Source organism: Oratosquilla oratoria, chromosome 8 (assembly GCF_046742065.1).
Source record: "Oratosquilla oratoria isolate Oo_2021 chromosome 8, ASM4674206v1, whole genome shotgun sequence".
NCBI lineage: Eukaryota > Metazoa > Arthropoda > Malacostraca > Stomatopoda > Squillidae > Oratosquilla > Oratosquilla oratoria.
This window is the reverse complement of record NC_134784.1, coordinates 67444523-67459522: the sequence shown is the minus strand read 5'-3', so window position 1 is coordinate 67459522 and position 15000 is coordinate 67444523. Positions and strand designations below refer to the sequence as shown.

General features: G+C 36.1%; 2 protein-coding genes across 4 annotated transcripts in view; one reads left to right on the top strand and one right to left on the bottom strand.

The window, feature by feature from the left end:
• The window catches only part of LOC143027799 (uncharacterized), a 6058-nt gene extending 130 nt beyond the window's left edge, over window positions 1-5928 (top strand). Inside the window, exons 1-2 of the mRNA XM_076189376.1 lie at window positions 1-5593; window positions 5710-5928. The exon at window positions 1-5593 is cut by the window's left edge and continues 130 nt beyond it. Coding sequence (XP_076045491.1) covers window positions 1-4948 — 4948 coding nt within the window. The 3' untranslated portion in view covers window positions 4949-5593; window positions 5710-5928. The remainder of the gene's footprint in view (window positions 5594-5709) is intronic.
• Window positions 5929-12510: 6582 nt separating this feature from the next.
• Window positions 12511-15000, bottom strand: part of LOC143027798 (uncharacterized) — a 7748-nt gene continuing 5258 nt past the window's right edge. For 2 of the 3 annotated variants that reach the window (XM_076189372.1, XM_076189375.1), the window contains exons 2-4: window positions 14544-14562; window positions 13703-13932; window positions 12511-13195 (exon numbers count right to left, since the gene is read on the bottom strand). In XM_076189372.1, coding sequence (XP_076045487.1) covers window positions 12953-13195; window positions 13703-13900 — 441 coding nt within the window. In that variant the 5' untranslated portion in view covers window positions 13901-13932; window positions 14544-14562 and the 3' untranslated portion in view covers window positions 12511-12952. Of the gene's footprint in view, window positions 13196-13702; window positions 13949-14543; window positions 14563-15000 lie in introns of all 3 variants that reach the window. The other variant, XM_076189374.1, reaches the window with a different exon arrangement.

Sequence of the window (15000 nt, the reverse complement as noted above, 5' to 3'; positions counted from 1 at the left end):
TGATCCTCGTGACTGCAGAAGTACACATCAGAATAATAGTGATAGTCAACAGACAAATAGAGACATGGTTGCGACTTTAATGACAAAGAACATGATGCCTGTCCATGTGATTCATAAATTCAATGGTCAGTTAGATAAATATTTTGAATTTATTAGAGATTTCGATATGTTGATTGATAGCAAGCATGTGTCAGATAGTGAAAAGTTACAATATCTAAAACAATATACTGAAGGTAAACCACACAACATAGTTAGAATGTGTTTGAATTTAGATACAAACGAGGGTTATCAAAGAGCTAGAAGTGAATTAAACAAAAGATACGGTAATAAAGAAAGGATAGCTTTAATGCACATAGATAAGGTTCTAGCTTGGCCTGAAATTAGAGAAGAGAATGTTGAGGCATTAGACGACTTCATCGTTGAATTGAATTCATGTATAAGTGCTATATCGGGTATTAATTATGGAATTTCAGAATTACAAAATCTTAGGACGTTGCGTCAGTTGGTTGAGAAATTACCTAGACACTTACAGGATAGATGGAGGAGACTAGTCGACGAGGTAGCTGAGAGTGGGAAGCTAGTGGACATTAAAGACTTAGTCAGATTTCTAGAGAAAGAAGTAAGAATATTGAGTAACCCAACATTTGGGAGAAGTAGTAAGGGAGGATTTAGAGATAAGAAAGTAGAAGCGAACACATGGAGTTCAAATAGAAAGACGAATTATAAGAAAGGTATAGAACCTTATGATGGAAGAGTCCATGTCAATGTGACACAGAAAGCAAGAGTTTCTTGTTGGTTATGTCAGGAAGAACATGTCATTGATGTATGTCCAGAATTAAGATGGTTAAGTTATGAAGAGAAGTTGAATAGAGCTTACAATTTAGAACTTTGCTTTAAGTGTTTAAGGAAAGGACATAAAGCGTTTCAATGTAGAGTAATTCGAACTTGTGAACAATGCGGTGGTTCACATCTTACAATTATGCATAGGATGAAGAAGAATTTCAAGGTTGAAGGAAGTAAAGAAGTAACGGCAAATCCAGCGGTCACTAATGAGGTTGATGATTCTAGAATTCAAGTATTATCCAGTCAATTGAAAGATTCAGTAGGAGACACTACTGCTATCCCAGTTCAAGTAGAGTTAAATGGTAAAGTTGTTACTACCAGATGTTACCTTGACAATGGTAGCTCAGTCACATTTTGCACTAAGAATTTATTGCAGAAGCTTGGAATGACAGACATGAATTATCAGTCAACTACACTACAAGTAAGTACAATTGTAGGTACAAGAGGAATGTCTTGTCTAAATGTTGAAGGGATGTCAGTAGCCGATATAGAAGGAAATAACCAAATTAGATTACCACCTGTATTTGCAGTGAATAAACTTCCTCTCAATCACAGTCATAATATCAGAAAGAATGATATAGAAAGGTGGAAACATTTGATGAAGTTAGAATTTGATCACAGCCAAGGAGAGATAGAAATCATGATAGGTATTAATGTCCCAGAGGCGTCTGAACCTTGGGAAGTTGTACATGCAGAGAAACCAGGAGATCCGTATGCTGTGAGAACACGTTTAGGGTGGATATTGTGTGGAAGAATAATAGACAATAATCATGAAATTCCTGTGAATAAGATAAAGGTTGATGGTAATTATTTAGAAAGGAAATTGATTGAATCTTATAATAGAGAGTTTGTAGATTCATCACTGAATTCAGTAGAACCTAGTATAGAGGATAGAAGATGGTTACAATTTGTCGAGTCTGGGTGTAGGCAAATGAATAATGGAAAGTATGAGATTCCTTTACCAATGACAGAGAAACCTAGGATAGTTCCTAACAGTGAACCTATGGCAGTCAAAAGACTTCAACAATTGAAGCGTAAGTTTAAGGATCATGAATATCATAGGCAGTATAAGCAATTTATGACTAATTTACTAGAGAAAGGATACGCTGAAGAAGTACCTAAGTATGAAGTGAGTAATCAACAAGCTTGGTATGTTCCACATTTTGGAGTGCAACATCCTACAAAAAGGGATAGGGTGCGTGTAGTGTTTGATTGTGCAGCACGTGTAAATGACTTATCGTTAAATGATTTGTTGAGACAAGGACCTGACATCAACAATCTTTTGTTAGGTGTCCTTTTGAGATTTAGATTAGGACTATATGCATGTACTGCGGATATAGAAACTATGTATTATCAAGTTAAAGTGCCTAAAGATGATAGAGATTACTTGCGTTTCTTATGGTGGAAGGATGGACACATAGGAAGTGATATAGTTAAACTGAGGATGACTTCTCATCCATTTGGTGCTAGTTGCTCCCCTAGTATTGCAAATTATGCTTTAAAACGAGTTGTGCAAGATCACGGGAGTCAGTTTCATAAATCAGTAAGTGAAATAGTTCTTAACAACTTCTATGTTGATGATATGTTGGTGTCATCCGATGACATTAATGAGTTGATTGACAATTGTAATAATGTGATAGATCTTTGTAGTAAAGGTGGATTTAATTTGACAAAGTTCAATAGTAATTCCCGTGAAGTTTTGAAGAATATACTCAAAGATAAGTGTAGTGATGATATTGAGAAGTTCATTGAGGATGAAGAAGTGGTACAAAAGACATTAGGATTGAATTGGTATCTTGGCAAGGATGAGATGAGCATATCAATCAACATTGATGAAATACCTAGAACAAAAAGAGAATTGCTAGCAGTAATTGGTAAAATTTACGACCCACTGGGCATGGTAGCACCAGTTGTTCTTGAAGGAAGGGTATTATTACAAGAATTATTCAGAAACGGCATTGGATGGGATTGTACTTTGAGTGAAAGAGATCAAGGATTAATAAATATTTGGATGTCAAGAGTAAATAAGCTCAAGTTGTATAGTATTGATCGTTGTACTAAGAAAGGTATAACGTCAAAGGTAGAGGCAATTGAGTGTCACATATTTTGTGACTCTAGTGAAATAGCATATGGTTCAGTGGTATATTTAAGATACAAACATATTGATGGTACAATCCAGTGTAGCTTCATGTTGGGAAAAGCTAAAGTAGCACCTTTAAAATCAATTACAATTCCAAGACTTGAATTGGTGGCAGCCATGCTAGCCATTAAATTGAAGTGTGTGATAGTGAGAGAACTACCTTTAAAGTTAACTCAAATTTATATTTGGACAGATTCAACTACAGTATTAAAATATTTGCATAATGATCACTTAAGATTTAAAACCTTTGTAGCTAATCGAGTGTCTCAGATTCGAGAGAACTCTGAGGATGTATGTTGGATGTACGTCTCCAGCAGGGATAATCCTGCTGACGATGTCACTAGAATGAGACAGACCAGTAGATGGTCTGAAGGACCTGCTTTCTTGTCCCAAAATGAAGAGATCTGGCCAGTTCAACAGCAGATAAATAAGGAAGAATTTTCGAATCTTGAAATTAAGAGGGTTATGAAAGTTGAAGTTAAACCAATACAAGGTCACACAGTTGATGTAATGTCACGACTAGTTTGTCACTATTCTTCATGGTTCAAGTTGCTAAGAGCATGTAGTTATCTTATATTATTTGTCAGACATTTGCAAAGAAAAGGCGTGTCAATTATCGAACTCAATGTTCAATTAATGGAAGTTGCTGAAGAAAGAGTAATCAAATTTGTACAAAACTGCTATTTTGCTAAGGAGATTGTTTGTTTATCCAAAAATGATCCTATTAATCTTTCCAGTTCTATAAGGAAACTTAAACCTATGTTACTGAATGGTATACTCAGGGTAGGAGGCAGATTAATTAACCTAGAATTGCCCTTGGATATGAAACATCCAGTTATTCTTCCCCATGAACATCATGTGACCAGTTTAATCATTCAACATTATCATATGAAAGTAGGACACATGGGAAGGCAAGCAGTATTAAATCAATTGAGACAGAAATACTGGGTTATTAAGGGTAATTCAGCTGTAAGAAAAGTATTATCTAAATGTGTTAGTTGTAGACGCTTCAAGAGTTCAACGATCACTCAGGAGATGGCAGCCTTGCCAGTAGATAGAGCAAATGTAAATCAGAAACCATTTTTTGTAACTGGAGTAGATTGCTTTGGGCCATTTTTTGTGAAGAGAGCACGATCTCGAGTCAAGAGATATGGAATATTATTTACTTGTCTATCCATTAGAGCCATACATCTAGAGATTTTACATGATTTGACGGCAGAAAGCATGATAAATGCATTTACCAGGTTTATGTCCAGAAGGGGTACAGTTAGTAAATTGATTAGTGACCACGGCACAAATTTTATTGGAGCAAATAAGGTATTGAAGGACAATCTTATCATGCGTCATATTGGTAATGAATTGACAAAGAGAGGTGTGGACTGGGTATTCACTCCTCCTGGAGGTTCTCATTTTGGTGGTGTTTTTGAAAGAATGATAGGATTAGTCAGACGAGTGTTAGAAGTTGTGATAGGTTCACAAACCTTGTCTGATGATAGTTTGAGTACATTTTTTTGTGAAGTTGAGAGTATAATCAACAGTCGATCTCTGACTGTGGTATCAAATGATGTGAACGATTTGTGTCCCATCACTCCTAATTCTTTACTTAATTTGGATAATTATGTAGTGACACTCAATGGTGGAGAAATGATCTGTGAGAGCAGAAGGAAGTGGAAACAGATACAGCATTTAGCCAAAGAGTTTTGGCGCAGATGGCAAAAGGAGTATTTGCCTTGTTTGCAAGAACGTCAGAAATGGTTGAAAGTTAATAGAAATCTCAAAGAAGGAGATATTGTCTTAATGGTAGAAAATAACACACCACGCAGTCATTGGTTATTGGCAAGAGTTGTGAAAGTGATAAAAAGCACAGATGGACTGATTAGACAAGTAGAAATAATACGTGGTAAGAAACTTTATAAGCGACCTATTTCTAAATTAATACTATTATTAGAAGGTGACTCAGTGTAAAAATGACCTCCCGTCATTGATGTTGTGATCTTGGATGATCACAAAGGGGAGGGTGTGAGTGCCGATTGCACTATGTATAAGAATATTTGATGTATGATGTTCTACAGATAAAGTATAATATGTATCGAGGTTAATTACTAATCATGGCTGGTGCTAGATCTGTGTTAAGCACCAATTGTATGATATTCAAGTGTACTGACAATGGTATGTACTAAAATTAATTACGAATCATGGTTTACGATATTTGATGTATGTATAGTACAGAGTACTATGTCTGGGTGGATATGAGAAAATATCTGACATGTAAAGGAGGCTAGAGTCTAATGGCAATCATAATCACGTGTGTACGCAAGCAGTTACTATGTATGTACAATATATGTAAATTGTCTTTGTCGAAGTTGATGTATTGTAGTGAATAATTAACTATGTTATAAAATGAAATAGAATTAAAGAAGTCATATGAAAGGGAGAATGTTGAGTAGAACGTGACTTATATATATTTAATGTGGATCCTTTCAATTTGGTATTCCTCCGCTAAAAAGTAGTGCCCCATCCTCTTCGTGAGGAACGTACAAGTATTGTTCTTTCTGTGTCTAGTTGTCAAAGTGACAACACCTTCGGGGGTGTGACCAGGAAGCATAATTGGTAAGCATTAGCAGAGTGAATTATTAGCTGCGTTATTTGACTTATGAAATGTTTGGTAATATAACCACAAGTTAGTGTGGACATTATGTTAATTCGTGACATCTGTGATTTGATAGAAGCAGAACGGATCACGGAGGTATAGAGTGATAAATACTGAAGGGGCGGAAGAAGAAAGAAAATAATGGTATGAACCATACAGTTTGGCATGCATAATTATTTAATTATAGAGGTTTGTCATGGTTTCATATAGTGCTATTTTGATAGCTTGATTATGAATGTAAATTACAATGTTGAATTGATTTACAGAAACCACACCAATAAAGAAGACAAGCGTGGTGCGTAACATTATTACTTCCTCCTTTACCTACGTACCTCACGACAGCCACTACAACAGATGGCGATGACATATATCATTGTTTTAGACATTCGATAAAGAAACTCACCTACTGGCAACTGAAATATATAGAAGTCATATATATATTTTTAACAGATAATTAACATAGACATTAAATGTCAGAGTGGGGATTAGGGTTCATCTTCTTTATATTTATATATGTTTTTTTTGTGTGTGTATACTTGCTTACAGAGCTTTTACGTATTCTGTCAATAGCCTAATGGATGTTATCAGTCAACCACCTTGTCGGCCCGCCGATAGGTCTGGGACCCTTTGGCCTCAATTTCAAGGCTTCTATGCGTCGATAAGTTCAGTTCTCTCTGTTTTACCTGTCCAAAAATAGACAAGTTTTCTTAATTCTCTATAATGCTTGGCATAGATTAAATTTCTATTCTCTCTCTTCAATTATTTCCTTTCTAATTTTTTCCCTTCGAGAGGGTCTAATGATAAGTTTCTTTATTCTCATCTCAATTGCTTGGACATGGCAGTCGATGTCCGGCGGAGTTTCGAGCATCGGCGGGAACAAGAGGAGGATTGTCGTGACAGGCTTAGCACGCCGGGGACGCAAAAGACAATATCGCTCGCGAAATTCATAAGCCTGCCTCTGAGCAAAGATGGACAAATGATACATCGAACCGGAAATTAAAATGGACACGAAATCAGAACAACCATTGTAGCAGTTTATAGAGGGAAGGAAGAGGAAATACTAAACTTCATGCGGGAAAAATACATATCGTTATTATGTTGGAAGCAGGATATAATAGCAAAGAGACGAAGTGATCTTAGAGATGGATGTGCAGTTACGTCCAAATGAGTGGAAGAATAACAGGGAAGGATACATGAAGTGGCAATGATTGTGCGGTTAAGTACCTAGATCATACAAAATGTTGAATTAGTGAGTAAACTATCAATAAAATACACACAAGAAAAAGAAGGCATACAAAATATTTCTGATTTATTCACATTAGCAGGGACACTGAAAAGATAAAGTTCATCAATCGGTTACACGAATAATATGAAATAGAAAAGGACGATACAAGCATCTTAATGGGAGGTTTTGATGCCAAAGTTAGGATGAATCGAAGTAGAAGAAATCAGCGGCTCATTTGGAGAACAGGAAAGAGATTTGGATGGAGAGAGATTGATTGACCTCTGTGTAAGAAACGATATTGAATAATGAATGGACTTTATAATCACAGATGGATTTGACATGCTGATTTGTTTATCAAAGATGCACAAATTTGATCAGTTTAGATAAGAAAAAATATTTAGAGATGTTAAGATGATGCTTGGGGTCACCTTGGATTCAGATCATAGGTTGCTAATAGCAGACATGATATTAAAGGAAAACATAACAGAAAAACGAAAGATATTAAAGACAAAGAAGTTGCAAGAAGAAGAAGAAGATGTGAGTGGACGAAAGAGAGAGAAACAGCTGAAGTGACACGTGATGGATGGGAGTCCATAGGAGAATGCATTATGTGATGTGCAGAGAAAGTCGTAGAGGTGAAAGGGGTTGAAGGAAGCAGACAAATACATACGCCATGGTGTACAGGGTGTAAAGAGTGGTAAACGAAGAAACTAAGAGAATGCAGTATGTGATGTGCAGTAAAAATCGTAGAGATGAAGAGGTTCGGAGGAAACAGACAAAGACATACGCCATGGTGTAGTGTGTAAAAAGTGATAAACGAAGAAAACAAATGTCATAGAAAATTGCTTAAATGCCACACTCACGAAACAAAGGACAAATATTTGCTCCAGAGACAAGGCAAGGAAATAGGAAATAGAATAAAATATTATAAAAAAAGAAAGAAATCGGTCTATGACATTTCAAAATCGTATATAAACAGGCAAAAAGGTTGACAACATAAAAAAAAACACGAAGCAGAATGATTGTCGAACACAGAGAAATGAACTGAATGAAATGAAATAAACGAAATGAACGAAATGAACGAAATGAACGAAATGAACGAAATGAACGAAATGAACGAAATGAACGAAATGAACGAAATGAACTGAATGTTTTAAAGATTGCCAACATCTGCTGATACACCGGCACACAAAAGAAAGTTTCGAAAGCGTACTTTTCAGTGAGAGTAGCTGGCGCCAACATTCAAATATTCTAATACAATTGTGATTTTCGTAAGGAGATACGTACATGTCTGTTTTTGTGTGACGTACATTTATCATGATTTTATTTCTTCTCAATAAAATAAAATGGCCTGTCAACCTCTGTTTTCTATTACTTACCTATATAAATTTACAGGAATTTTATAGACCTAGTTCTGACGCATTTCTTCACAATAAAATTTAACTATTTAGTTTCGGTTGTTAAAAAAAAACGAGAATCTTCCTGAAAAAATTTGTATGATTTCTGGATTCAGCATGCAAACTCTAATGGGAAATGCTGATGACATCTTTGTTGCAAGGATTTTTTACGCAGTGTTATTCTAGTTCAAATGGCCTAGTTGAACGCCAGAATAGAAATATTTTCAATGTTCTCCTGATCTATACCCTTCTTGGGATGAACATGTCCACATGACTCAAGCTTGAATAAACAGTTCCATTGACAGGTCAATATGGGAATCTGCTCATTTTGTCTTCTTTGGCTTTAACAAAAGGCTTCCATACGACCTTTGTGTCTCAGAATTACCTCCCATTTACAATTTCAATGATTAGGTCAAGGTCAACGTAACAAATATCAATACTATTTTCAAAAGAATCAATAATACTCTTCATATGACTAAGGGCAAAATGATCCGCCTGCATAACCAAGGTGTCAAGGTCAACGTAACAAATATCAATATTACTTTCAAAATAATCAATAATACTCTTCATCTGACTAAGGGCGAAATGATCCGCCTGCATAACCAATCAGCCAGAGCTTGTACCTTTGAACTTGGAGACACTGGGTTACACCCTGAACCACACCCCAAGCTCGAAGTTCTCCCTTAAACTCTCTGGACTCTATCGTATCATTGGACATTAGTCAAAAACAAAGTCAAAGCACTTAGGTTGCACGACCTTACAGAGACCGTCTTGCACAAAGATCATATGAAAAGAGGTCCCCGTGGCCTCGACAAAGAGACTGTCCCTTCACAAGCTCACACTAACACTGCAATAGAAGACCATCACTAATCATCACCACCGAAACCTCCAAAACCCCTCCCCTGCTTCAATCTTCGAAATCGAGCGACAACTTCATAAGAGTACATTTTGCCTAGGTGAACGGAAATAATATCTACTTCCACATGCTCATAAAATTGGGCAAATTTTATTTTAATAATGGTTATTTCCCGATACCACCATATGTGTATTTATCTTCATACCAAAATTCTCCAAAGGCCTTATAATACTTCGTATCTTCTCTGAGCATTATCCTTACTGTGGTCAGTGAGTGGTAGCTGACCCGAGCATCTGTTGGAAGATGACTGAAAGGAAGATTCAATCCTTTAGATGTCTAGCGTGCACACAATCGTACGCTCTGCTTCGTTAGTTTTTTTAAGTGGTCTACTTTGCATATATATATATATATATATATATATATTATATATATATCGTAAGTAAAGATTTGGAGTCTGGGGTCCATATCGGAAAACTGTAAACACCAGACTCATTTGAAGGGTTTATTTGCCCGACGTTTCGATTCCCGTCCAGGAATCATCTTCAGGGGGGTATAATGGTTACAGAATTGTGAACTCCTTATAAATCGTCAAAGTGGTAAACCTGGGAAAGGTTCACACTTTCAATCACATTTACACAGCATACCTCTTTGCAATATCAAATAGACTACAATTAAGCTGAAATATTGGTACCAAATAAAATAAAATACAAATAAAATGTTACATTGCTGTGAACATAAAACAAGTGTAGTAAAAGCATCAATACGCAACACTGACGTAAAAACATCAGAACGTATGACACTGATACGGACATTTGGTCCACCTCCATTTGCGTCTCTGTCCTATGTTTTGATGTATTTACGTCAGTATTACATATTGATGCATTTGCTACACTTCTCTTATGTTCATAGCCATGTAACTTTTCATTTGTATTTTATTTCAGAACGATACAATTATACTTTTTGCTGCTGAAATATATCTGCAAAGTTCTGACATACGTATGGTGACATATGTATGGCTACTTTCAAGATGTTTACACATAAGATTCTTATTAGTAAGAAGAGAAAGATGACTTTATTTAGTTTAAGGATGTTACCGCAGTAAAGAGATGAACTTTGCCAGAATCATCTAACCCATTTGCTACGATGTTATCTTTACAGACTAGCCTGGCTAAACTGAGACATATTCAAATTTTGATAGGACCTCCATTTCCCCTTAATTCATATAATTACTTAATGGTAGACAGTAAAAATTCATAGTATTTTCCACTGAATAACAAGCTCATTCACCGTTAAGTATCTTAAGCCAAAGAGTAACATAAAACCTAACACTAAACTAGTGACGGATTTCATGGGTTTTGTTCTGGCTATTAAGAGTTGTCATACAGCTGAAATAGAATAGGACACTAACCTAAAGAGGATCGCCTGTGATCGAGATCTTTACGAAAAGAATTTTCTTTTTTATCTGCTGAATAATACTAAAAGGGTGAGAGCACCATCAGAAAGCTAATGTTACATACATACATACATATACCACCCTGTGGTGGGGGGAAAGAATACTGCCACCAAACTTCCAATTGGATCGTAAGAGGCGGGAAAAAAGGTACGGGGATTGGGACCAGGCATCCTTCTCCCTGTAGCCCCACAGGGGACATTCCTTAAAAGAAAAAAAAAAAAAGAAGAAAAAAAAAAAAAAAAAAAAAAAGCTAATGTTAATTGGCAATAATGATATTGACAATGCTTCTGTTATTGGAAACCAAATGTTATGCTTTCGTTTCACAAGCAACCAAGCATTCCTTAGACGTTTTCTTGGAATATTTGGTATCAATTTGAAACAGTAAGTATTCAGGAAGTCGTTTCAATATTATAAGAAAAAAGATACTGTACATGGTTCCATTGAAAATTTATTTAGCTACACACACACTGGAAGGGACGCGCTCCAACCTACCTGGTGAGGTAGTCATTTTCTTCCCTTGCCTATGCTGTGGACTAATTCTACTGTACACCCCTGTCCTCATGAGAAAATGTCAAATGGTCTTCCTCCAAAGTTCGTCGAACTTCTCAACTCGGCACCAACTCATTATCGACGGGAGAGGCAAGTTTGAATTCATCTGATGTTCTCCACTGTTCGTTATTTGTTTTCGAGTTAAGATTTCTTGTTTTATGTATTATATATATATATATATATATATATATATATATATATATATATATATATATATATATACATACATACACACACAAACAGACAAACACACACACACACACACACACACACACACACACACACACACACACACACACACACACACACACACACACACACACACACACACACACACACACACACACACACACACACACACACACACACACACACACACTGCCACTAGTGTGTGTGTGTGTGTGTGTGTGTGTGTGTGTGTGTGTGTGTGTGTGTGTGTGTGTGTGTGTGTGTGTGTGTGCGTGTGTGTGTGTGAGTGTGTGTGTGTGTGTGTGTGTGTGTGTGTGTGTGTGTGTGTGTGTGTGTGTGTGTGTGTGTGTGTGTGTGTGTGTGTGTGTGTGTGTGTGTGTGTGTGTGTGTGTGTGTGTGAGTGAGTGTTTGTGTGTGTGTGTGTGAGTGTGTGTCTGTGTATGAGTTTGTATATGTGTACGTGTGTGTGTGATTGTGTGTGCATGTGTGAGTAAACACAAGGGAATACCAATTATAAAAGCAGAATGCTTTCCTATACATACATCTTCATTGCTAGTGCAAAGAAGAAATTATCGGGAAGGAAAAAAAATCAATTAATATATGAGAGAACAAGTCAATGGGGAAAAAAATCAAAAGATAGGCGTACACATGTTTTTACCACCGTTTTGGTCATAAGTGGTATATTTTCTACAACTTAAATAATTTTCATAAATATAAACTTCCATCAAGGTCTGCACAAATTTGATATACATATATGGAATGAAGTATTAATTCTTTAAATTGTAAGAAACATACCAGTTGTGGCCAGTTGTCCCAATTGTTTGTTGATTACAGGACGTCTGTAAAACCATGTGTACCTCTTCTAACTCTCCAAGTTTCTTTTTCATCATGGGTTGATTTCTCATCTATTTCAGCATTTTTCATCCTACTATTATTTCTTCTCTGTACCTACACTGAAGAGGTAGATGTACGAAAACTCTCTGCTTCCTTAGTTTACCTTTTCTAGTAGTTTCTCCCGCATTTGTTTGAAGAAGCTATATATATATTGCTAGCGGCTCTATCTGTGACAGGAAATATACGTCCAAGGCGTACATATATGCCATTATAATCTTAAATATAGAATATTAAGTTTGACATTCGCAGACTACTAAAACCGATGTTTACTCCTTCAACCAAAAATGTATAGGTAGGGTGTGCTATGAAATATCTTTTGTGAAGGAAAATTTATTTTCAACTATGCTGATGTCTTTCGTTATATAATGTTACAAATAATGTCTCTCTTATAACTATAAGAAAATTATCAGAACAATTGCATTTATGCTACGACAATGTAGTCTTAAAACTATGCAGACTTTTTTTTGGGGGGTTTGTATTTAATGTGATTCTGGATTTACAGTATATCTTTTATTTATAAGGCAATTTTGGCCGCCAAAACTGTATTAATAAAAAATAATTAAATGTACATATATATAATTCTGATATATTGGTTATGTTTAAGTCTCCATAATAATATCCAAACAGATTAGATCATACGGATCTCTCTTTTTTCATTCAGAGTAGAACCTCAAAATGGACGAAATGTAGAATAAGACTCACAAAGAATTTTGATAACATCCATTGAGCTCTACAGTACCATCATTTAGAAGCAGTTTAGGGATCCTTTTTCATAATTTGAACAAACTGGTCATAGCGAATCTGTCCATCGCCGTCAATGTCAGCCTCCCGGATGATGAGGTCGACCTCTTCACGGGTGAGGCGCTCTCCCATGGTCATGAGGACGTGTCTGAGTTCTGAGGTCGCGATTGTTCCATCACCGTCTTTGTCGAAGACACCGAAGGCTTCAAGGATCTCTTCTTCGGTATCTGCGCCGGGGAAGTCCCTTTTTAAGACGGACTGAAATTTGGCATTTGTTTAGTTTCAGGACCCGAATACAGGAAATATGTTCTAATTCACAATGGTATATAGTAAATGTTATTTTATAGTTTGGAGGTTTCAAGATCCGCAATGTAGAAAAAGCAATATCCTATGACTCCTATCGGTAGAGTGATGAATTTTACACAATTTCTTCTAGTTATTATTGGATTATTTCGTTCAGATCAGGGGAAGACTTGGAACAAATTTGTACAGTATTTTGTTCGATGTAGACCTCTTCTGTCGCAAATATGCCTCTCAGTTGAATGTAATCATTTATATGTTAACTAGAAAAGTCACACCCAGCCTAGAAATTAGGCTTGAACCGGAAAACTATGGGTTTGTTGGCAATTGCTCTACTGAGTGAGCCAGGTCTTCCATTACTGTATTAACAACACTAGGCTTAATCTAAATATTTCTAAATATGACATGCAAAAGTTTCATATGATAGAACCATCTAATCTATGATAAACAAACCACTCAGGTTACCAGAAATTCCTGAAAGTTGATAGTCAACGGTCTGCCTAGTTCATGAAGTGCCTGTTCAACCTCATTGTTGGTTGGGTTGAGACCAAGAGACCGGACAGCCATTCCAAGGTTGGCCGTTTCCATCTTGCCGCTTTTAGAGAAGATGGTAAAACACTCCTGAGCTTCCTTCTGTTCTTCGGGCCGAAGTTTCCGCGACATTACGGTGGTAACAGAAGACTTCGAAAATGAAGCTCGAGATGATCTCAACTGTGGAGAGAAAATGTATTAACTATAAACCTCGAAAATGAAGAACATCTAGATGATCTCAACTGTGGAGAGAATATGTATTAGCCATAAACCTCGAAAATGAAGGACCTCGAGATGATCTTAACTGTGGAGAGAAAATGTATTAACTATAAACCTCGAAAATGAAGAACATCTAGATGATCTCAACTGTGGAGAGAATATGTATTAACTATAAACTCCGATAATGAAGAACCTCGAGATGATTTTAACTGTAGAGAGAAAATGTATTAACTATAAACTTCGAAAATTAAGAGCATCTAGATGATCTCAACTGTGGAAAGGAAATGTATTAGCTATAAACTTCGAAAATGAAGAACATCTAGATGATCTCAACTGTGGAGAGAAAATGTATTTACTATAAACCTCGACAATGAAAACCTCGAGATGATCTCAACTGTGGAGAGAAAATGTATAACTATAAACCTCGAAATCGAAAACCACGAGATGATTTCAACTGTGGAGAGAAAATGTAATAACTACAAACTTCGAAAATGAAGAACATCTAGATGATCTCAACTGTGGAGAGAAAATGTATTAACTATAAACTTCGAAAATGAAGCTCGAGATGATCTCAACTGTGGAGAGAAAATGTATTAACTATAAACCTCGAAAATGAAGAACATCTAGATGATCTCAACTGTGGAGAGAATATGTATTAACTATAAAAGCTGTTGCTTTACCTGAATGAAGCATCCGGAGGGCATACAGAATCAATTCATAGGAACACGTTACTAGCACAGAAGTAGGAATAGTCAATGGAAATAAAACCTTTCCAGCTATTTAAAGTAAATATTTTGTTCTGGTTAACTCCAGGTAATTTTGCTAGCGTTTACAGAAACGTCTTGCCCTCAAAAGAATTGAAGTAAATTAATCAATCTTGGTCAAGCGGAAGATTGATGTTTTCTTCTTCTCTAACACTAGGCAATTTAATTCAGTTATAAAATACCTTTATCCTTAAAATGTTTAATTGTACTACCACAGCAATACAAAACGTAAAGAACACGAGATCAGTG